This window comes from Panthera leo, chromosome A3 (assembly GCF_018350215.1).
Source record: "Panthera leo isolate Ple1 chromosome A3, P.leo_Ple1_pat1.1, whole genome shotgun sequence".
In the NCBI taxonomy this organism is placed as follows: domain Eukaryota; kingdom Metazoa; phylum Chordata; class Mammalia; order Carnivora; family Felidae; genus Panthera; species Panthera leo.
The window spans coordinates 35,038,968-35,063,914 of record NC_056681.1 but is presented as its reverse complement, the minus strand read 5'-3'; the positions used below and the strand labels follow the sequence as shown (position 1 = coordinate 35,063,914).

General features: G+C 41.7%; 1 protein-coding gene across 8 annotated transcripts in view; it reads right to left on the bottom strand.

The window, feature by feature from the left end:
• PLCB4 (phospholipase C beta 4) overlaps positions 1–24,947 on the bottom strand; it is a 388,300-nt gene that overhangs the window by 146,426 nt on the left and 216,927 nt on the right. For all 8 annotated transcript variants that reach the window (XM_042931605.1, XM_042931606.1, XM_042931609.1 and 5 more), the window contains one exon: positions 19,121–19,219. In XM_042931605.1, the coding sequence (XP_042787539.1) occupies positions 19,121–19,204 (84 nt within the window). In that variant the 5' untranslated portion in view covers positions 19,205–19,219. The remainder of the gene's footprint in view (positions 1–19,120; positions 19,220–24,947) is intronic.

Genomic DNA, 24,947 nt, shown 5'->3' with positions numbered 1-24,947 from the left:
TCTTTGCAAATCCGTTTGGCAGTTAACAAATGGCGATGGGATTCTCTAGTAAGGAGACAAACCAGAACAGAACTTCCTCCAGGGAGCTCAGAATTTCAGTTCTCACAGGACTCCTAAAATTCGACACAGCCACACTTTAGAGCTCAAGGACTAGTTAACTCCTCCAGCCCAACCTCGTTCTTTCCTTAGGCCCCTGGGAGAGACAGGGTGAAAGGCACAGGAATTCCTTTTGTGGAACTGTGAACAGGCAGGGGACCAGGGTGAGGCATTTTATTTGAGAGGCGCGAAGAATCACTCTGGCTGGAATCACTACAGGCAAAAACCTTTTTCTGCCTCAAGGAACCCTGCTCGGTGCTCCGATGGGCTTCCTGAGGCACTTCTGCCATTTCATCAAGGCTAGAGTATATATATATTTTTTAAAGTTTATTTATTTTTGACAGAGAGAGAGGCAGAGAATGAGCATGGGAGAGGCAGAGAGAGATGGAGACACAGACTTGGAAGGAGGCTCCAGGCTCTGAATTGTCAGCACAGAGCCTGACGCGGGGCTCGAACTCACAAACTGCGAGATCATGACCTGAGCTGAAGTCAGATGCTCAACCAACTGAGCCACCCAGGCGCCCCATGGGCTAGAGTATATTTAAAAGCTGTGTGTCTCAACACTGTCTTTAGCATATTTCCCCCTATTAACACATGCCACTTCAACATTACTTAATATCACAACCTGTCTTTCAAAGATTCAGGTCACTTTCGAGATGACGTACATTAAAATATTTTTCCTGTTTCAATTCTAAAAGTATTTTGGCGAAACAAAATTTAATCCCATTTCTTCATATGAGGAATGGCAGAAATCTCAGCAGACTGAATACTCTGAAGAGGAGGCAGGTATTCAGTGGGGCTTCCAGGTAACAGGTGGTTGAGTTTATTTTACTTGTGTGTCTATTTATTTATTGTTTTAAGTAGGCGCCACATCCAATGCAGAGCACACACGGGGTTTGAACTCAGGACCCTGAGACCTGAGCTGAGCTCAAGAGTCGGACACTGCTCCACCCAGATGCCCCTATTTGTGCTCTTTCTTACCTTTGCTCTCCTGCCCTCTTGCCCACCGTCATTACTCACCAGCATTACAAATGCTACAACTCTCTACTGTGGGGCCTCATCATCAAACAGGGAATGGTCAAGTCTTACCACCAGCTAGGGAAAGGGACTTGGGGCTGGCTAATCAATGTGTCAACACCACTTTACTTAAACAGCTGTGCAGAGGCTCTTTTGTGCTTGTGACTGGATGGGGAGATAAAGAGAGGTGGAATGGGTGGAGACATTCACATCATAGCAGGAGTCTCCTGTTTTCTAGAAAGGGGACTCTCTTTCTAGAGGTGGTGCTGGGGTCCAGGCTTTGTAGTTCACAGTTCCTGGGCTCCAGTGCCAGTCTCCTCAGCAGGCATCTGCTGGAGAATCTGGGTGGTGGTGCTGCCTAACCTCACCAAGCTTCACTTTTCCCATCTGTAAAATTAAGAAAATGGATCCCAACCTTACAGGGCTCTCACAATTGAGAAAGCCTAAGTACCTGGGACAAGCTAAGTGCTGAATAAATTGTAGTAGTCATTAGAAAACAGCTAGTACTATTTAATTTGGGGCTATTGTGCAAGACATTTCACAAATACCATCTCATTTAAATGTTCTGCCAATTCCGCAAGGCTTTAGACTAGATCAGTGCTGTCCAATAGACTTTCAGTGATGATGCAAATGTGCCAGGTGGGCACAGCTACACATGGTAGCCATGAGAACCACACGGGGCTATAAAGTACTGGAAACAAATCAACAAATCTTGTGCAACAAAGGTGATTTTTAATTTGTGCCTATTACCAGCAGATTTCTGGACGGTCAGTAAACGAACCCTGCGTTTGCAGGCTCCACCTTTGGGGAAACTTGGGGCTCACTGTCCTTGTTTCCTGGTTTGATAAGAACTGACAGGAAGAGAAAAGGGCTCTGTTAAAGTTGGAGAGAGACAAGTGACATCTGAGTTACCGAAACGCCACTAGAGGTCTTATCAAACTTCGATAACATTATAAACCACTGGCATGAAAACAGACGACAGACTAGGGACACAGGTGGAGTCTGCAATGGTTAACCAGGAGCTAGTGCTTTCTATCAAGATCCTGGAACTTCAGAGCCCAAGTGATGCCACATGGCCTATTTATTTCAGCTCTTTATTCCAGAGGAATTGGCTAGAGGTAGCGGAGCCTTTCTGATTCTGCACAAACGCTTCCTCTCTCAGAATCACAATTTTTTTACTTGGTTTCAAGTTAGAACTAAAGCCCTTGGTGATGACATTCTGTCAGCAGAAATGATTTATAGACCTGCTATAACAGATGGGTCCAGAAGTTGTTTTTTACCCTCATGGGTATGGTTTCCCCCTGGAAGGATCCAGAATGTTCACTGCATTTGTTAGTCTCCCTTCTAATTTATAGACCCTGTGAGATGATAGACACTGGGGCTTCTCAGCTCACATTCTACAGAGGAGCAGGAAGACACTGGTCATGGCTATTCCAACCCAGACCGTTGCTATGCACTATTACCTTGTGAAGAGACTGGTCACGTAACATTAAGAGCATTCGCAGCTTTTGTATTCCTTTCCATGGCCTTTGATTCTTTAGACAGATGTCCGTACTAGGTTAAACCGTTTAAACTGAATATAAACCTTTGCTCCGCCTATCTAATGCTCAACCAGAAACCAAGATGGATATATACAGTTTTGGTATGTTGATAAGCAACCCCCAAGGCGTCTGTGGCACCAAATACACAGAGTACTGCCTCTGTGCCCCTGAGCCAGCTTTTACTAGCAGATATGCTTACTGAGCGCCAGGCGATGCTACGTGCACTTCAGACACATTACCTTATTCACCTCCCACCATTCCTACGAGGAGGGTACTATTCTTACTCCTATGTTATAAAGGAGGCTGTCAAGACACAGCAATGTAGCGTCTGGTCCAGTACAGAATAGCTGACAGGGCAGAGCTGGGATTGCTGGCTCCACCAAAGCACACATTTGAATCGTACCTGCTCTGAGGCCCAGAAGGGAGGGTGCCATTGTCAGGGCTGGGCCCAGGTGACTGTTCAGCAGTCGTACCTGGAGGCTCCGCTCTTCTTGTCACCGAATGCCAGTAACCATCACTAGGGTTAGAAGGCGCTGGAGACTTTTCAGGTTTTATTACAGTATGTCTTGAGGCCTCCCTGTGAATCCCCCAAGCTGCACAGATGGTACTTATTAACAGGTTATTTCGGAGGGGTGTTTTTCACAGCTGCGTACAGCACGTCAGAGTGTTTTCTAGGATCTAGTACCAAGTCAAATGGTTTTTCCTGATCTGTTGCTTCCTTTATGACCCAGCAGACAGTCTCATGACAGCCTTTCCTGCATTGCTTTGGCCACTAGGATCACAAGGAGCAGCTCTGAAGCTCACTTTGGTCAACTTTATGGAACATTTTTGCTGTCCACAGAGTGACTGACTGCTAAATTTGCCTGTAATTTGAAGTCCTTCACATATTTCTTTCCCTCCCTTCAGGCTAAACCCCTGTTCCATTCATCCTATCTAGTGGTACGCATCTCTGCATCACAGCTTACTTTGGGATGTGGTAGAAACATGTGTCAATAGCACAAAAATCACTTCATGGACACCAGAAACCACTGGGCATTTCACACTGGTTTCAGGATCAGACAGACCAGATCCAGATGTGGCTGGACACTTACAAGCTTATTTGAGCTCTGTTTCTTCATTCCCAAAAGCAGGGAGAACAACCAGTAACAACTGCCCATTTCACAGGCTACCTCTGGGCATTTGAGTGCTTCAGGCATAATCTGAACCCAATAAATTTTTCTTGACTGTTAATAACATTGTACCAGTAACTATTACTAATGTTGCCAGTTATCGGTTACAATTAATCATCCAAGAACAAAGGAGGTAAATACCACCATCACTACATTATGGATGAGTAAACTGATCCTGAGGTTAGCAAGTTGCCCAAGAGGACACAGATAATAAGCAGCAGAGACACATCTCTGTGGCGGCAGGGAGAGCATCTCTTCACAATGAGCAACAGTACTACTGTGTGCTTACTTCCACTGCTCCAGAATGCAAATCTGGGAGCTGAAGTATGGAGGAAATCCAGAGTTTGTAAATTACTACTGCACGCGGCTCAGTGAAATTTTGTTTTTTGCACAAGGAGGTCAGGTCATGTTTGTTCCCCGCACAAGCCAGCCTCAGGCTAAATCAGGCACACAGGCTCAGCCCTCAGAACACAGTTTTAGCTTCTAGCCTCTTCGGTTGGTGAGTAGTGACCCAAGGAGATACTGTTGGGGTTAGGAGCCCCTGCCCTGCACCTCCCTGACGGGGTGGATGATGCTCTCAGACGGTGAGAGGGCAATCCAGGAAGTTATTTGGCAAGCTGCACAAGGTGCCAGACCTGTTGTTCTAAATTTTATAGGAACAGAAATGAAAATGTCTCCCCCTCAATAACCATCCATGAGCATGTAACTTGCTCATTTCAGCAATGATGGAGATACAGTGAACTCTTTTTCTGATATCAAGTGGAAAATTTTAATCATTTCACTTTTTCCATTTTTTCCCCCAACCATTTCATTTTTTCCTTTCTTCAGAAACAAAGAATGTCGGGGCACCTGGTTGGCTCAGTCAGAAAACTACGCAACTCTTCACCTAAGGGTTGTGAGCTCGAGCCCCATGTTGGATGTAGAGACTACTTAAATTAAAAAAGAAAGAAAGAAAGAAAGAAAGAAAGAAAGAAAGAAAGAAAGAAAGAAAGAAAGAAAGAATATCCTCAACATTCCAAGTGACCTGGCTTAGAAGAGTCGATGAAGGCTACTGAAAAGCAGCAAGGGAAAAGCATAACACCTTTCCTGATTTTTCAAGTTATATATCTTTTAAAACCCTGAAATTTAACTTGATGGTGCTTATTATTAACAAGGCCTCTGACCCTATTTTTGGCTGTGGTAATTTGTAGTCAGCTCAAGTAGGATTTGAATTGGCATCGGGGGAGGATGTGCGTGGAGGGGCCACATAAGAGAGTCAAACTCCGTGTTTCTGATTGCTTAAAGTATGGGAATCAGTATTTGTGAATTTCCACTTTCCCGTTTACTTCCAGATACAGACGTAAAGCTCTGGGATTAAATTTTTAAGGTCTGCCAGTGTGAGATACCAGACTGTGTCTCTGTCCCTCTCCCTCCCTGAAGAACCTCTGATGTGGGTATTCTGAAGCCAAATCTGGAATGTCACATTCTGAGAGAGCTCTTGTGTTGTGGCAGGACACTGGGACGGGCTCCCTGATTCTTGCCATGGAACACTTGAAGCAATTATTCCTAGGATATTCAGTCACTACGTCTTAGCTTGCAGAAGGAAGAACAAGGTCAACGAAACACACTTTTAGGAGGAGTGGGTGGTCACTGAAAGTAATTTACTTGGACAGGAAAACTGTCATGTTAGTCAAAACTTAGTGACTTTAGCAATTAAAATAAGGAAAAATTAAAGATGACAAACTTACTCAGAGCCAGGGAGGAAGAGAACTACTTTTGTAATAAATATTTACAACAAACATTAAAATCAAATATGTCCCCTTCCTCCCCATACCTCTCCCCTGCCACCAAAGATTCTCTCCTTGAGCAAACCTTAGGCGGGGTCCTCTGCATCTTCTTCCCAGCCAGACCTCCACTTTTGGGCTTCCATGTCTGTCTTTGCATTGATTGATTTTAGTTGGAATCCTGCTAAGTTGGTTTAGCCAGAATCTCCTACCGTCAGGATGCGATTACCTTTAATATCTGATCAGGTGCCTCAACTTCCACCGTCTCCAGGTGACTTCCACCTGCTCCTTGGCTATAAATCCCCCCCTTCCTCATTGTATTCAGAGTGGAGCTCAACCTCTCCCCAAGTAGTGTATAACCTCCGCTGCAGTCATCTCTTGACCATAGTCTGCCCTATCATTCTTCAACAAGTGCCCAAATAACTTTTTCTCTAACACCCCCCCACCCCCACCCCCACCCCCGGCCACCACCTAAAATTCTAAGAACAACAGGAGATGTGCTCTTGGCAGATGGGCTTGAAGCATGACCACAAGCTGGAAAATCCTTTTCAGTAAAATGCTCCTAATTAAACCACAATTTGTTCCAGAATTATAAACCGCACTGAGCAAATGATTAGAAATAAAGTGACAGAGAAGACATATATCTGAAGAAGCAGGTCGAGGAAAGAATGTTTTGAGCTATTGCTATCTGGAGATGGTAGTCCAAGTTGAACAGAGTCATTGAAGGGAAAGGAACCTCAAAGGACTTTCATGGAATTTCCCTCTGAATATACACATTTCCTACTTCAGTAATTCAGCTTTTAAAAATGCCTGCCTTTACACCAGCTGCATGCTATATCACTCCCTTACACTTTGTCTTCTGAAACAGCTTATATTTGGGCCTCAAAGACACAGTCCCAATGGATCTTAGGGCCAATCCTCTTTCGCTTCTTGCAGTCTGCAAAAGTGCAGAAATTACTGAAACATGTATACAAAGTCCACTGCTATCACCCAGAGAATTCTATAGTGAGACAAGAGCTGTAGAAAACTGCAGATCCAGGGGCGCCTGGGTGGCGCAGTCGGTTAAGCCTCCGACTTCAGCCAGGTCACGATCTCGCAGTCCGTGAGTTCGAGCCCCGCGTCAGGCTCTGGGCTGATGGCTCAGAGCCTGGAGCCTGTTTCCGGTTCTGTGTCTCCCTCTCTCTCTGCCCCTCCCCCGTTCATGCTCTGTCTCTCTCTGTCCCAAAAAGAAATTAAAAAAAAATAAAAAAAAATAAAAAAAAACATTGAGAAAACTGCAGATCCAAAGGCTTAGCATCATTCTACACTGAAGGGAGCGCTAACTGCATCAGGGATAAGGGAGAGGAGGCAGGAGCAGACAGGGAGAGCCTTCAAACCATGAGGCAGAACTAAGACCTGTGAGGGGAGAGAGGAAGGGTCTCCACCAGGTGGATGGAAGCCCTGGAGCAAGGACTGCCCACTGGCCTCAGCTGGGGCAGAAAAGGAACAGTTCCAGAATCTCTTCCAGGTCACTCACTGGCTGGGGATCTCAGCATGAATGTCATCAGCAGCTACAGCAGCTAGAGGTTGTCTGGTGACACACAGCTAGTGGCAGGGTCCCCCGGAAGGAGACGTAAGTGGCATACCTCCACGGCTGCCACAGACAGGACCTCTTGCTAACCGTTCTCCAGAGCCCCCCACAGAAGGACCTCCAGTTCCAGCTCCTTGGTACCCTTAGAATTCCTTAAACATTAGGAACCACTTAAAATAGGAAAAAAAAAAAAAGTGAGTCCCAGATGTGTAGCTAAGGAATCGCTGGATCGCTGGAGGTGCTTAATGAATGAATTCCCTGCTGGAGATAGAGCAGTAAATAAAAACAAAGTATCTGCTCTCATGGCTTATATTCTAGGGGGAATTTTTTTTTTTGAATGTTTCTTTATTTTTGAGAGAGAGAGAGAGAGAGAGAGAGAGAGAGAGAGAGAGAGAGCGCGCGCATGAGCAGGGGAGGGGCAGAGAGAGAGGGAGACACAGAATCCGAAACAGGCTCCAGGCTCCGAGCTGTCAGCACAGAGCCCGACGCGGGGCTCGAACCCACAGACCGTGAGATCATGACCTGAGCCGAAATCGGACACTTAACCGACTGAGCCACCCAGGCGCCCCACTAGGGGGAATTTTGACAATGAACAAAAAACAATCTATCAGAACTGATAAATATGAAGGAAAAAAAAACCCCAAAACCTAAAAGGCTAATGTCTGTGTATGTGAACTTGTGCGCGCATGCATGAAGAGCTCACAGAAGAGCAGTCCAGAGAGGGAGCTGCAAGTGCAAAGGCCCCGAGGATTGTGTGCCTGGTATTTTCAGGGAACATCCACGGCTCAGTGAAGTGGCAGGTCACATGGGGACTTATAAGCTATGGAAGGAATTCAGAAATTATTTGAAATGAGGTAGGAAGCCACTGAAGGTTTAACCAGAAGACAGGTATACACTCACTCACATTCTAAAAATATCCCTCTTAATTATTTCTCACAATGGCCCTGCAAGGTAGGTGCTATCATCCCCACTTTTCAGATAAGGAAGCTGTGGCTTAATGCTCAGTGGGTTTAAGACTGGCTTATAGTGCCATGTTTTGAGTAGCAAATCCAAAGGTAAAGATAATTTCTGTTTAACTCCAAACCTATGCCCTTAACCAACTATGTGTATTTCAGACTTTTCAAGAAAGAGCTCTCTTGTAAAGATTTTACCCTAAATACCATGTACTACAAACCTTTTCTTTGTTTGCAAACAATATCCTGGCGACCTGGCTTGGGGGAGTATCCAAAAACTAGGCTCCTTTTTATGTTTCACAGAGTTAAGAGGATCATCCGCCCTTTTAGGTACTTGGGAGAAGAAGATCTACAGAAGAGCAGGAGAGAAGCCAGCAAAGTGTCGTCAGGGAAATTCCTTAGTAGAAAGAGCACGTTGGCCTCCCACCTGGGAAAGCCATATTGGCTCAACCCACACACTTCATTACATGTTTCGGACACACTATCATTTCAGAGCAATTATTTACTATCTATGGCCTTAAGACTAAGTGTAAAAACCATGTGTTTATTAATCTATCAATATTAAGTATTAAGAGACAGACTTCCCTACTGAGGATATTTCTTGTCTATTTTCATTGATTGAAAGAAAATATTATGTTCCTTCCATAGAGTACATTGTACCTAGTTGGGTTTTTTTTTCCCCCAATAAACGAAAGGCTAAAGAAGTCCTGATTAATACTTTTCTATAGGCGGATACTTATTGATTATAAGGTAGAGGTATTAGTGTTCTGAGGAGCACTAATGAGGCACTTATCTGCTGGGAGGGGCAAATATCTGAAAAATAAATTCTTTCCATCCTCATCTCCTTAAAAGAATCAAATTAAGAACTCCTGGATATAGTAATATAAATAATTATGGTCTGAGATACATACAGCACATAGGTTACTAAAAGACTTAAGTAGCTTTCATATATATATGTGTATGTATATATACATATGTATGTATATATACATCTATATTCACACATACATATACATATATATGTGTGTGTATATAAATATTTAAAAATCATACATATCTTCAAAAAACTGTGTAGAAGAAGAAAAAAATTTCCTTAATCCTCTTAGGGTCCCTGGTTGGGCCTGAAAATTAAACTGACAAAGACAGATTAGCAAAAGAAGAACATACACATTTATTTACTATAAGTTATATGTATGATTAAAAACAAAACCATATGCCCCAAGTGGAGTCACTTACATTAAGACCCCATGTCAGAAAACCAAGACTTAATACCTCACCTTACTGCAATTTCAATCTCCCTAAGTAATGTGACCTGTAACCAGCCAGCCTGGGGTTTTCTGGTCAGCACTAGTATGTAGTCCACTGATAGATCCCCTCCGTCCCCTCAGGCAGGAGGGCAACTTTGCCTAAAACAATGCATTCTTCACTAGTAAGTCCCGTTTTCTGTTTCTTCTTTGCTTTAAAAAACCTTTCCCTTCCTGCAAACCAACAGAGCCCCTTCCTGTTTGCTGGATGCTTAGATGAAATTCATGAATTGTTGAATGAAGCCAACTTGATCTTCACATGTACTCAGATGATTTTTTTTTTTTTTTTTAACACAAGACATGGGAGTCTGCATAAGAAAATGAAGACCGGAAAAAACGGTTAAATCTGAGTATTTCTGTATTAGGTATGATGAACAGTGTGGATGGTCATGTAGAAATATGATAGGTCAAGGAGTATGAGATTAAGTGTAGTAAACTGGGAGATCTTAAGAAAGGCCTGTTTGTTCAGATTCTTCTCGGAGTACCTTTGTCTTTGCAGATAAGGATGCTTCCTTCTTCCAGGTAGAAGGAGGGCACTTGCTATTTTCTCAAACTCCCTCAGGTTAAAACACTCAGTGCACTAACGTGCCGTATTTTGAATGCCATCATTTGCACATGGCAGCCATTTCAAGGTCCCAAGTCATGGGACAGGTAGCTGTGATTCACGTGTGTTCTCTTTATCAATCAGTTCTGGGGACAGGCTCCATCAGTCACTACACATTGACTAGTAGGCCACTCCTTAACTAATTTAGGCTTCTCTTTCCTCATCTGTGTAATGTGAGAAACAATCCCACTTAATCCCTACCACCAGCTGAGGGTTTAAAGAGATGACTGAGGTCAAGTGCTTAGCACTGTGCCTGGCACACTGAGAGGGAAATAAAATCTATTATGTTGAACTCCTCTGGAAAGAGAAAAGTTTCTTTTCTTGAATGGTTTCCCCTCTTTATCTGCATCGTTTGGTTGGGGGAGATTAGCTGTAAAGAACTTTAAATACATTCATTTTTTTTTTTTTTTCTTTCCAAGGAAGTCTAGAACTCTTTGACGTGCTATGCCTCATGGTTCTCAAACTTGAGCTACATCATCAGAATCACCCCAGAGAGCTCTGAAAACAAGGATTGCTGGAGCCCACTCTCAGAGTTTCTGATTTGGTAGGTCTGGGGTGGGGCCTGATAATTTGCATTTCTACCAAGGGTTCCATGTGCTGCTGATCAGGGACCACACTTTGAGAACCACTGCAGGCTAGCACATGGAATCTTTCTGCTCAGCTGTGATTGGCTATGGCACCGGGGTGAGGGGTTTAACCACTGCAAGCCTTGGTTCTGCAATCTGTAAAAGGAGGCTAGAGACAGACCTAACAACAGGGTTCTTCTGGGCTTAAATGAAACAACCGTTTGTTCAACAGCATTTAGACAATAACACCCTTTGTAGAGCACCTAGTGAATGCTCATCATGGAAGAAACTTCTACTGTAAGGACTAAAAAGCACCCTCCCTAAAAATCACCAAAATCAGGGATGCCTGGGTGGCTTAGTTGGTTGAGTGTCCAACTTTAGCTCAGGTCATGATCTTGTAGTCCGTGAGTTCAATTCCCACATTGAGCTCTGTGCTGACAGCTCAGAGCCTGGAGCCTGCTTCAGATTCTGTGTCTCCCTCTCCCTCCCTCTCTTTCTCTCTCTCTCTCTCTGCGCCCCTCCCCCACTCACACTCTGTCTCTGTCTCAAAAATAACAAAAAAAAAATTTTTTAAAAAGACCAAAATCAGTAACAACAACAAAAACATTTCCTCATAGTGTTTAGGAACGGGGAATTCATTTGCATGAAGTGGAGTTTAAAGAAGTACAATTTTATCACTCACTGCAAATACAAGTAATACACAAAATTCTGCTGTCTACTTTTTGAGGCTAATACCCTGACCCTGTAGGTACAATTCATTTTAAATGATCCAGTACCTGGGAATAAGACAAAAAATGGCTATATATCCTCTGGACACTGAAGAGAGCACTGTCTAAGAGGCCTAACCAAGGAGGATTTATTGCTATAGAAGAGTGTACTTTTGTTCGACTTACTAGTTACTATTTTTTAGGGCCCAGATTCTTTGCAGAGTTAGCTAGATAAGTTGCCATTGTTTTCTGTTCCACAGAGATGCATGTGATTTGTGTCTGATAGAAAAGACAACCGCTACAGTTTAGTTTTATTGCTGCACAGGACAGTAACCAGTTCTGTATCTACTTGACAAAACTTGTGTCCACTTTCCTCTCCTGACTATAGTTGACCTTGAACAGCATGGGTCCACTTATATGTGGATTTTTTTTAAATAAATGCAGTACAGTACTATAAATGTGTTTGCCTCAAGTTCTTAAAAATAGTCATTTTTGAGAGCAAATGGGGGAGGGGCAGAGAGAGAAGGAGACAGAGAATTCCAAGTAGGCTCCAGGATGCTACTTCCTAGTGTGGAGCCCAAGACAGGACTCAAACTCACAAACCATGAGATCATGATCTGAGTGGAAATCAGGAGTCCAGGTGTTCAGCCGGAGCCATCCAGGTGCCCCCTAGTATTTTCTTAATAACATTTTTTTTTTCTAGCTTAGTTGATTGTAAGAATACAGTAGGTAATACATATAACATACAAAATATGCGTTAATCAGCTGCTTACATTATCATTAAGGCTTCTGGTCAGCAGCAGGCTATCAGTGGTTAAGTTTCGGGGGAGGCAAAAGTTAGTTGTGCATTTTTCACTGTATGGGGGTCACTGCCCCAAACCCTGGGTTGTTCAGGTTAACAGTACAATTTTCTACCTCCAGTGCTCTTAGAACTAGCTTTATCATCCCGCTGGTGTCCTCATTGAGGGGTTAAATAAATCTTGAAGCCAAAATACTTTCTATGAGGGTTGTGGTTTTAGTTTTTTTGAAAATTATATTTGGAAAATTCTTCACTTCACTGATGAACAGCCTGGGGTGTGTAGGCTGCCTGGGCCTTTTGGAGTTTCACTGCATGGCCCTCGACGTGATTTCAGAGCTGTCCTGGAAAGAGGCCAAAGTCAGCCTGTCCCACTCAGCCCTACTTTAGGTTGGTACTGATTCTGCACTTTGATACTCCACTGGATCTGATAACTGCAGTAACGGTTTCCCTTATCCTGGCAGATTCCATATGTGTGTGTGTTAGGGGAGGGGGCTGGAGGGAGAAGGGGGAAGGAGCTAGTATAAAGACCAAGGTTTTGCCATAAAAAGACAATCCACCAGGGCTCCTTGCTTCAGTTACAATAAAGTCCCATGGGTGAGAAAAAGGGGTGGCCCCCACTAGGGGATCTCTGATGTGGGAAGGGTGGGGCCTGAGGTGAGTCATGTATAAAACACGTAAATCTCTGCTCTGGCTGCCATCAAGAAGAAATGGCTGAAGTAAACTGTAGATTCCAACGAAGTGAGAGCAGAACTCTTTCTGTGTGTTGGGAAAGGAGGACGGTATTTTAAACTCTGGTTGTAGTTTGAGCTTGTGGTCTAGAACCATGCTGTTCAATAACATAGGCACTGGCCACGTGGAGTTAAGTATGTTTTAATTAAAATTAATTAAAATTAAAAACCCAGTTCTCTCAATCCCACCAGCCACATTTAAAAACAATTTTTTTTAATGTTTATTTTTGAGAGACAGAGACAGACACAGAGCACAAGCAGGGGAGAGGCAGAGAGAGAGAGACACACAAAATCTGAAGCAGGCTCCAGGCTCCAGGCCCTGAGCTGTGAGCACAGAGCCCGACGTGGGGCTCAAGCCCACAAGCTGTGAGATTATGACCTGAGCCGAAGCTCAGCTGTGAGCACAGAGCCCGACGCGGGGCTCAAGCCCTCAAGCTGTGAGATTATGACCTGACAGCCACCCAGGCACCCCTCACCAGCCACATCTGAAGTGCTGGACAGCCACACTTGGGAATGGGCAACACAGATATCGACCCTGTCTGTCATGCAAAGCTCTGTTGGTGACCACTCAGCTAGAAGGGCAACAGGATATTCTTCTTCAGGATAAAGCTCTTTTAAATTTTAAGTACATTCATTGCCCTTCAAAGTCATACAAACGTGAAGGTCTCTCAAAAGATTCTGGCTCCCTTTTTACCTCAAACTCTCACTTCCAAACTGTTCAGGGAGAGAAAGGACTAAAATTTTCTGTTTTGCTTGTTTGGCTTGAGAGGGAGAATTTTTTTTTTTTTTTTTTTTTTAATTTGGGGAAGAGGCATGTGGAAAAGAGGAAGTAGATAAATTAGAAAAGGACTCTGAGGGAGAGATTAAAAAAGAAAAGAGGGGTGCCTGAGCAGTTTAGTCGGTTGAGCATCTGACTCTTGATTCCAGTTCAGGTCAGGATCCGAGGGTTGTGGGATCAAGTCCCATATTGGGCTTGCATGGAGCATGGAGCCTGAGATTCTCTCTCTCTCTCTCTCTGCGCCCCTCCCCTGCTCATCCACACTCTCTCAAATAAAAGAAAAAAAAAAAAGAAAATTAGAGAAACAGGAACATGTATCTTAGTGGAAAAGGGGGGCAAAAGGAGAAGACCATGGGAAACATATCTGGCCAGGTTGGCTAATGAAGTTTGTTCAGCATGATCTCTGACGTTTAATCTTGAAGTGTGCCCTGTTGTGGGTCCAGTCCTCCTCGGCTACCACCAAATCTTAAATGAAAGATTCTTGGGATTTGATGATATATGCAAAGGATTTAGAGAGTGAAATAAACCAGAGCAGGGAACAGTCCTGAGAACAGAGAGGTAAGAAGGCACTGAGGATAGGAGTCATCACCAAGAGTATGTAAGCATGTAGGAATTCTAGGAAAGACTGGGGAGGGCCTGGCATAGCCAGGGGGATGGGGGTCTTCAGCCTTTTAACAGGTTATTAAAGGAAAGTCAGGAGACTGAGTTAGAGACATTTGGGTCACACGTGTTCTAAAAAGTATTGCTATTTCTCTCTTTGGCAATAGAAAAATCACCGCTTTGGTTTTTTTTAACTTTTTTTTTTGAAATCTGCTTTAAAGATTTAATAATAAGCATCCCTTAGGACACAAAATCTATTTTGCATTTAAGTAGCTTATAAGTAAAGTTACATAAAAAACAGATGTAGAGGGGCGCCTGGGTGGCTCAGTTGGTTAAGCGTCCGACTTCGTCTCAGGTCGTGATCTCACAGTTCGTGGGTTCGAGCCCCACATCAGGCTCTGTGCTGACAGCTCAGAGCCTGGAGCCTGCTTTGGAGCCTGTGTCTCCCTCCCTGCCTCTCCTCCACTCTCACTTTGTCTCACTCTGTTTCTCAAAAATAAATAAATGCAAAAAAAATTTAAAAAACAGATGTAGAAATGGCACAGGGATACCATAAGAGGCTACCGTGCAGGCTGCTGTGTCTCTAACAATTTTGCCCACCTCAAAAGAAACACAGAAATAATAATGCTTAAATGCAGTTGCGCTGATTACACTTATTGGCAAAATAACATGTACTTTAAAAATCGTCCCTAGTTGGCACTGCTTTTTTTCTGACCTAGGGAGGGTTCACCCACAGCTTGACAGACTCTCCTGCCTTCTTTAAACAAGCATGTGGAACGTAATTTAATATGTGGCTGCTCCTTCAGGCCATTATGATAATGTTAGTTGTCATATGGTGCTAAAGGCATTTATGTCCCTTCATAAACGGTCCCTTTGCTATGACGCCTTTGGGGCGCTTGGGCTGTGTTTTCTCCAGTTTCTGTTCCTCCCACTTGCTATCAGCTGTTGTTTCTCACCGCTGTTCACACTCACTGTGGAAACGAACCTTTTCTGCTTGCACTTTGTTGCCTTCAATATTTTGGTGGTCGTGGGTCCCAAGAACTGAATCTTACAGGACTGGGAAACAGTAATAAAAAAGTGGCTACAGTCCAACTCGAAGTACTATGGCTTTCTTGTTTGATATGTTATGAAGAGAGGCATTTGCTCTATTGAAGCTTTTTTTTTTTTTGCTGAAAATCTTGATATCACTTAATGTTGAAAGCTGAGCAAGATTGTATTCAATACGTGTTCAAGATTTTCAGAGGGACCCGGGTGAAAAGCAAATGCCTTTAGAAGCCCAGGGAATCAGTATTTCCTAAGTATGAGTGAGAGGTGATGATTAATAAGCAAAGAAAATCACCCCGAGAAATAAAAATAATTCAAGCGATAATGAACCTCTAGTTCATCAAACCACATTTCAGTCAAAAAAGTGTAAGTACTTTTTTTCTCCAATATGTTTCTGCTTATATGACAGTAGTCAAGATACTCAGCCAGTGGTTACATTTAATCTCTTCAAAATGACCTTCTCTGAATTATTAGAAGCCATGCAGTGTATTTAAATGATCCTAAAGGTTTCCAGTGCTTGAGGTGCTGCCTTCGGACACTGCCAATCTTTGGGACACTCTGGTGTATTCAGGGAGTGAAGTCCTACCAGTTCATAAGAAAGGGCAATGGTGGGGTGCCTGGGTGGCTCAGTCGGTTAAGCGTCCGACTCTTGACTTTGGCGTAGGTCACCATCTCACAGTTTGTGAGTTTAGGCCTCAAACTGGGCTGCGCGGGCAGTGCAGAGCCTGCCTGGGACGCTCTCTGCCCCTCCTCTGCTCACACTCTCTTTGAAAATAAACAAATTTTAAAAAATTAAAAAAATAAAAAAGAAAGAGAGGGCAATGGCTATTATCTTAGTGACTCTAGTCCCCCCCCCCCCCCCCCCCCCCCCCCCCCCCGATCTAGACGTGGTTTACTTGGGAGAAGCACCTGTAAATGTGTCTACGGCAGTCCTTGGTTTACTTGGCCACACTGAATAAAGTAGAAATAAGTAGCCAATTGCAGTAACTTACTTTGTATTAAGCTTGAACTCCATCAAACTGTTGACATGGGTCATTTTTTTTTTTTTATTAAAAGATGGAAAATGTCATACGATTTATACTAATATTTTCAATCTGTTGAGGCTCAGGTCCCCACACAGATCTTCAAGATTATCAAGTACCCTCACCATTTCACTTATCAAGAAAAGGAACAAACAACAAAACCAGACTGTGCTGGAACCACTTCTAACTCAAATCCTTTGTAACGCTACATCTACAGTGAGTTTGGCAGTTGCACGTGTCCTGGTAGACCTCAGAGACAGCAAGATAAGTAAAGTGTGGTCTTTGACCTCAAGAAACTCAGAGTACAATAGGAGACATAAAAACAGTAAATAAAATGTGAATGCAGTGTATAGTGTGCAAGGGTAGGTAGGTTAGTGGTAACAAAAAGGAGTTACCAATTCTTATTCAATGGCTTAAGGAAGGTATCAAAGAGGTGGAGATTTCTCAACTGGGTTTTGAAGGATGAGGAGGAGTTTACCAATCAAACTAGGAGGAACAAGTGCATTTTGGAAAAAGGAACAGCATGCACAAAGCATGTAACAGAAAAGTATCTTGGAATCGCCGGGGGATTTTTATGGCTAACACAGAGAGTGTGTGTAGGAAACTGGTGGGAAACAAGTCTGTAGAATGAAGTGGGAGCCAAATTAAGGATGGCCTTGTAGTTCGCTTTATTCCACAACAGGGAATCATGGAAGCATCTGAAACACAGCAATCACAAGTTCTGATTTAGATTTTCAAAAGATTAAAGAGAAAGAAATAGGAAAAAGACAAAGAAAACTGCCCAGAATTAGTAGTGGTTGCCTCCAGGTGGCAGAATATTTTGTTTCTTCTTATAGCAGAATGTGGCTAGCTGTTCCTCCTGGGAAGGAGTAAATTTTGTCATACATATAGCTGTCACTTCAATATTTTAATTCAATACTAGGAAGAGTAACCACATTGGGGCCAATCCTTTGCCTTTCTCAATTTTGTTTACTTACAAAGCAACCATGTATAAATCTAGAGGATATTATGATACACGGTTTGGAAAAACCAAGTCAACAAGTACAGTCACGCCAGCCCACAGACCTTATGAAAAGCCCTGACAATCTGAACCGCTGAGTGGGCCAGCACAATTAGCCACCACATACGTTTCATCAACTTCAAGAGGAACTAATTCTTTTTTTTTTTTTGACTTAAAAAAAATTTAAACCCAAGTTAGTTAACATATAGTGTAATAATGATTTCAGGAATAGAATCTAGTGATTCATCACTTACATGTAACACCCAGTGCTCATCCCAACAAGTGCCCTCCTTAATGCCCATCACCCATTTAGCCCATCCCCCCATCCACCTCCCCTCCAGCAACGCTCAATTTCTTCTCTGTATTTAAGAGAGGTTTGTCTCCATTTTTATCTTGTTTTTGCTTCCCTTCCCCTATGTTCATCTGTTTTGTATCTTAAATTCCACATATGAGTGAAATCATATGATATTTGTCTTTCTCTAATTTCACTTAGCATAATACACTCTAGTTCCATCTACTTTTTGCAAATGGCAAGGTTTCATTCTTTTTGAGTAACACTCCATTGTATACATAAACCGCATCTCCTTTATCCATTCGTCAGTGGATGGACATTTGGGCTCTTCCCATAATTTCGGTATTGTGGGTAGCACTGCTATAAACACCAGAGCGCACGTGCCCCTTCGAATCAGCATTTTTGTATCCTTTGGACAAATACCTCATAGTACAATTACTGGGTCATAGGGTAGTTCCATTTTTTAAAAAACATTTCTTTTAATGTTTATTTATTTTTGAGACAGAGAGAGACAGAGCATGAACGGCAGAGGGGCAGAGAGAGAGGGAGACACAGATTCTGAAGCAGGCTCCAGGCTCTGAGCCATCAGCCCAGAGCCTGACGCGGGGCTCGAACTCACGGACCGCAAGATCGTGACCTGAGCTGAAGTCGGACGCTTAACCGACTGAGCCACCCAGGCGCCCCGGGTAGTTCCATTTTTAATTTTCTGGCGGACCTCCGTGCTGTTTTCCAGAGTGGCTGCACCAATTTGCATTCCCACCAGCAGGGCAGAAGGGTTGCTCCTTCTCCACACAAGAGGAACCGATCCTGACTTTACATGAAGTCTTAACAAGTTTCACATTTCACTTTGCCTCAGAGGGAACAACTTCATCACCTTCTCTCCCTCAACTCACCTCAAATTCAAGTACAATCTAAGAAAAAAAGATGTGCTTACAATTGCTAATGAGGCTTCACTTTACTAACCTAAACTTTGTGAACAGATTGGTGGCCCCAAGCCCCTGCTCTATAGAAGGTCTGGAGCCACTGGCACCTTGCAAGGGCACAAACAATAAATGACAGAAATAGGGGCAAGCAAAGCTTGGGTCCAGTTGTTCTACATGAATGGAAAGAGCAAAACAAATGACTAGCACAAAGTCCAATCACTATTCCTTTTATAACAAATACAAAGTTTTGCATGGAAAGTCTGCCAAAAGCACTTCATTAAGCAACAACTGTTACTACATGAACCCATCTGTAAAACCAGGACAATAATAGCAACAACCTTAAAAGGTTGTTGTGAAGAATTAAACAATTATATACACAAGTGCTTAGAAGACTGTCTGGCACACAGTGAGCACTCAATAATTTATAGCATCATTATCATTATTGTATCTGCCACATGGTAAGTGCTCAATAAATTACAGTATCATTATCCTTATATCTCAAAACTTGCCTCTTTCCAACTATTCCAACTTATAAATCTCACTGGTACTCTTACTTATGTCAAAGACTGTTTACTCAATACTAAAATTAAAATGAAGTAATTGTAAGAATGTTTTGAGAGAAAAAATTAGTAACACTTCTTTACCTCTTCATATCTGTCAAAAACGGCTCCTTCTTGCAAAAAGGAAGGAACTTCCTTTTGCCAGTTAAATTCATAAGGTTTGGCCATGATTATATTCAAGACCTAAAATGAAAAAGAATATCTCATTAGCATACAAAATTTAAAAACAAGTAAAGATCAAAGGTTAATCACTTTATATGTTTGTGAAAGCTTTTCTTCATACACATAGAATAAGCCCATAAATTGTCTCTTTTTCCTTCTTTATTTCATCTGATTCCATCTTCCCTCCTCCTTGTCTCAAAACCTGGGGAAATATGGTTGACGCTTGAATAACATGGGTTTCAACTGGATGCATCCACTTATACAAGGATTTTTTAAAATAAATTATAGCATAGTACTTAAACATATTTTCTCTAAAGATTTTCTTAACATTTTCTTTTCTCTAGCTTACATTATTGTAGGAATACAGTATATACCACATATAACATACAAAATACGTGTTAACCAATTGTTTATGTTATTGGTAAGGCTTCTGGGCAATGGTAGGCCATCAGTAGTTAAGTTTTGGTGGAGTCAAAAGTTATGTATGAAGTTTTGACCACGTGGAGAGCTGGAGCCCCTAACCCCCATGTTGTTCAAGGGTCAACTGTGATATCAACAAAGAGGTGATCAACCAGAGGTGATCATTTGGGAAGCTTCCCCTCCCTCTTCACATCATATAAAATAATAAGATACATATTTTAATCAGATGGCATCAGATAAAAGAAAGAAATCATGAACCTGACCCTATTTATAGGAGAGGCCTGTTGAAAAGGGGTGGGTGGTTACACAAGCCTACACTATGAGCCTGAAGGTGGATGCATGGACAGGAGTTGATGCCTGGATGATGGGTCACAGAATCAAGGAGGAAGAGCTGGAATATTTTACTGCTCTTGGTTCTCACAATAACCCTTTCATCCCTTCCTCACTTGGGCCAGTGAGGGGACTACAGAATGTCTGCTTTGTAGCACAGGCAGCATGTATGACATTGAAAGAGAATGTAGGCACTCTTCAGGGTGGCTGCCTGCACTCAGGAAAAAGGGAGTGCTCCTTCTACCTACGCTTCTTAGCATCAGGCACCAACCTGTACCTGTACTAGCTGTGAGCAGAACATCTCAAATGAAATGTCAGCATCCAACCAGGAATCACCAAATATTTAAGCAATGCCAAGAACATGGAGGACTGACACCAAACATAATAAATAGAACTTACACCCAAAAAAATAGAGCTAACCGAACAGACAGAACCTGATTTTGACTTAAGCACGGCTAAGTGTGGAAGGAAAAAGTGCATTCAGTTCCAAAAACATAATTAACTTATTATTCTAGTAATTTCAAAAAAGATTGTTGAAATCAAACTCTGAACAGGTGAGCCTGAATTATAAAGAGAACTCAGATGAAGTGGTGAGCCAAGGGATTCTCATAGAACTCAACACAAAAAGAAAGCACAATGGAAAAATTTAGAGAGGTGGAAAATGAAAACCAAAGGTTGACCACCCACCCAGCAGAACAAATTCTTCTATTACAAGGAAAGAAAGCCAGTAGAAGGATGGGATTAATCACAGCAAAAGTGGAAGAACACTTCTGAAATCTGAGTATCTACGTGTTCAGTTTTGAGTCCTCAATGTGAATATCTACCTGAGTCCTCAATTGAAAAAAATCCACTGATGCAAGAAGTAGAAATGGTGGGGTTGGTGGGGGGGGGGGGTGGGTGTAAGATACACACACCTAGATATACCTTTGGGTGACAAGGAGAACAAAAAAACACAAAGTTCCAGAGATGACTGATAAGTAGACAGCAATCGGGCATGTGGTCTGCAGTATTATAAACTCAAAGGTCTGAGGGACAAGAATTTGGGATTAAAATTCGGTATCCATTCAAATAAAAGTTTAATTTTTAAGAGAAAATAAAGATATTTATGGACATGCAAGGTATCAGAAAGATTTAATGACCTACTCTGAAAGATTTGGGATAGTACTGTCCTCTGTCAAGAAGAAAAATAAATGTAGAGAAGGGATATGGGAAGTAATAGAGAAAAAGAAGAAAAAAAGAGCAAGCTTACTCTTAAGTTTTACTTACTATACAAAAGAAATGTAAAGAAATTATCATAATCTAGCTTCCAAATTCCTGATTATATCAGCATAGAGGTTGGAGCAGATGACGTGGTCAGAAGGCAGGAAGAATGGACCAAAGGGAGGTAAACCATTTTAGGAGTGGCGTGTAAGTATGTAGGAATCTATACGTTGGCAGAAAAATAGAAGTTTAAGAATTTTTCTGTAAGAAATTAAAAATGGAAAGTAAAACTTGCACATTATTAGAGGGGAAAATAGAACAAAGAAACAGGAGTCCCCTTTAAAAAGAAAATAAGTGGGAAGGAGAGAGAAAAAAGAACACATTATAAATAGAAAACATGGGGCGCCTGGGTGGTTCAGTCAGCTTGGGTCATGATCTCGCAGTTTGGGGGTTCGAGCCCCACATCGGGCTCTGTGCTGACAGCTCAGAGCCTGGAGCCTGCTTCAGATTATGTATCTCCCTCTCTCTGCCCTCCCCCCAGTCACGTTCTGTCTCTCTGCCTCAAAAATAAATAAAATTAAAAAATAATACAATAAATGGAAAACACAAAATAAAATGACAACATATCTCTAACTATAATACATATGAATTGGCTAACTTCACTTACCAAAAAAAAAAAAAAAAAAAAAAAAAATACAGAGGCTTTTACATTAGGTAGTTGTTTACCAGAAATATTTACAAAATAAAAATGATATAGGAAGCTCAAAAATGAAGGGATGAAAAAAATTGATCTCACAGGTACATGCTCAGAAGGAAAGAAAGCAGGTATCACAGGAACGTATCAGACAAAATAGATTCAGGGAAAACAAGAGACCCTGATAAATCATATTGAGAAAAGGGATGATCGAAATTATTGAAGTCATTAACATTAAAGCATGTGACTACACAGCATCAGAACATATACTGAAAAATTGGTAAAATACAGAGAAATTTGGCAAAGTCACAAACACATTAGGAGACCATGATTCTCAGAAATTAATGGAACAAAACAAAAATGCAAGAATATTGAGGATTTGAATATTACACTTACTAGTTTAACCAAAACAATTCAAAAAAAAATTTTAACGTTTTTATTTATTTTTGAGACAGAGAGAGACAGAGCATGAGCAGGGGAGGAGCAGAGAGAGAGGGAGGGAGACACAGAATCTGAAGCAGGCTCCAGACTCTGAGCTGTCAGCACAGAGCCCGATGCGGGGCTCAAACTCACAGACTATGAGATCATGACCTGAGCTGAAGTCGGAAGCCCAAATGACTGAGCCACACAGGCACCCCCAAACCAAAACAATTTAGATGACTTAACATATTTTAAATATGATACTGAGTTTAGATATAACCTTCCCTCTTAATATATAGATATGAAATATATAACATTGAGTCCTCAATATATAACATGTAATTATTATATAGTATTATTATCTATGTTCTTCACTTACTTTTTATATTGCAGCTACTCCCCACACATTTAAAAATCTCAAAATCGAATCTTAATTGGGCCAGAGGAAACCTCAGCATTTTTCAAAAGGCAGACGTTAAGGTGGCCATGCTCACTAGCCACAACTAGGCTACAACTTACAAATTAATGAATGCATAAAATCTATACACATACAAATTAAACACAAACTTACACAGACTTCTAAATAATTGAGTTAAGTGGAAAAGTCAAAGCAGAAATTACACCTTTCTTAAAAATGAAAGGTGGGAGCATTACACGTCAAAATCTAGGGATGTCATATGTAGCCAAAAACAATTTTAAAATGATCAGTAAAAGTTAATTGCTTTCTGCAGTGTCTGGGTCATTCAGTTGGTTAAGCCTCCAACTCTTGATCTCGGCTCAGGTCATGATGTCATGGTTCATGTTCATGAATTTGAGCCCCATGGTGGGCTAGGTACTATCAATGTGGAGCCTGGTTGGGATTTTCTCTCTCTCCCCCTCCCCAACCCGTGCTTGTGCTTTCAAAATAAACTTTATAAAAAGTTAATTGCTTTCTGAATAGTCATATATTAGGTAAACATTTGGCAAGTGTTGGGGCAAGTGTCGGGGAGAGAGAAGGATGGGTTAAGAAAGAGAATGAGGAAGAAGTATAAATTCACACTGTTCATGATAACAAGGAGGTGTAATTACAAAGAGGATAGAAAACACTAATACTACATATATCTTTAACCCAGATATCTGAAAACCTATATAAAGTGGATGGGTTTTTCAAAGTTAAAATAAAGTCGACCCAAAAAAGAATAAACTGAACAGTGACCTTGGAAAATTGAAAAACATAAAAGATTAGACCCAGATAGGTTTACAGATGAGTTCTATCAAATTTTCAAGGAAAAGGCAAATCCCACATACCTACCACTCTCCCAGGACATAGAAAAAAAGTAAATTACTACCTGACTCATTTGACAAGTCCATGATCAGGTCCTGACAATGACACCATAAGGTTAACAAAACACCAACCAACCTTAGAGTTCAATTCTCACAGAGAAAAAATTCTAAAATATGAATAAATCTATCCCAGAATGTTGCTAAATGAAGAATTTGGGATATTTCATCACTGAAAGCAGATCAATGTGATTCACTAGCTAAAGAGATTAAGGAGAGAAGTCTGGTACGTGCATATCTTAGCATACCTTGCAAACTGAAATCAACCTGAGTGTGAAAGGTCTCTAACACATACCATTCAATAAAAAATAGCAAGTCCCAGAATGATATGAAATATGAACAGTGTGATACCATTTACCTAAATCCACAACTACAGAAGGATATGAACAGTGTAATACCACCTACGTAAATACACACAAGACAAACCCATATATTTCTCTACGTACGTATTTGTGTATATAAATAAATAATTAAAAAATCTGCAGATGTATGACTCTACCTACTTCTGGGAAGGACATAAAGACTGGGGCTGAAAATCAAGGTATCTTTAGTATGATCTCTGTGGTGGACATTTTTATTATAGGAATATATTCTTGCATTTATGTGCCGCTTGCGTAAATAAGAATGCAAATTTCAAAAAAGGAAAACAAAAAAAAGCCCACATATAGGCAGATGCAGTTATTCTTTAGTCCCAAACAATTTAAAGCAGAAGAAAGAACAACATAGTAGGTCATGTTTCGAGGTAGCTTCCTCACAATGGCAATCGTTGTTTGGAGGAGGAATGATTCCATTAGTCATTAGTGACCAGGCTAAAAGCTGTCGAAAGCATGAAGGTCATGCTAACCAGCCCAGCTGAGGTAGGTAGCAGCCCTCCATTAATTAGCACCAAGGTTTCCCATGTAAATAAAGTCACGAAGATGAGCCAGGCAGCAGACAATGGGAGAAGGCAGAGATGCTTTGTCAGGTCCATGACTCTGTCTGCCCCAAAATGACTGTAATTCGGTCTGTCTTCCTACTTCTCTCAGTTCCTATCAGTTTGTCTTTTCTATGTGTCTTCCATGTCTATTTCCCAGTGTCTGTATTGGGGATGGATGGACGGACGGACACACACAGGGCCCCTTCACTCGAGGTGGCTTAGAAGCAACCTTCTGGTACAGTGATGTGCATTCATGCTTTCTATGCCATAAAACAGATCTGCAGAGCAATAGAGACCTGCAGACGCCCCTCAGGCTATCATGGATGTGTTATTCAGGGATCTGTAACAAGAATAATCTGTAACAAGAATAATGAACAAGATAATCAAGTCAACTAAACAATAGCATTAAAGAAAGATGAAAAAACAACATGATGGTGGTAAACCAGACT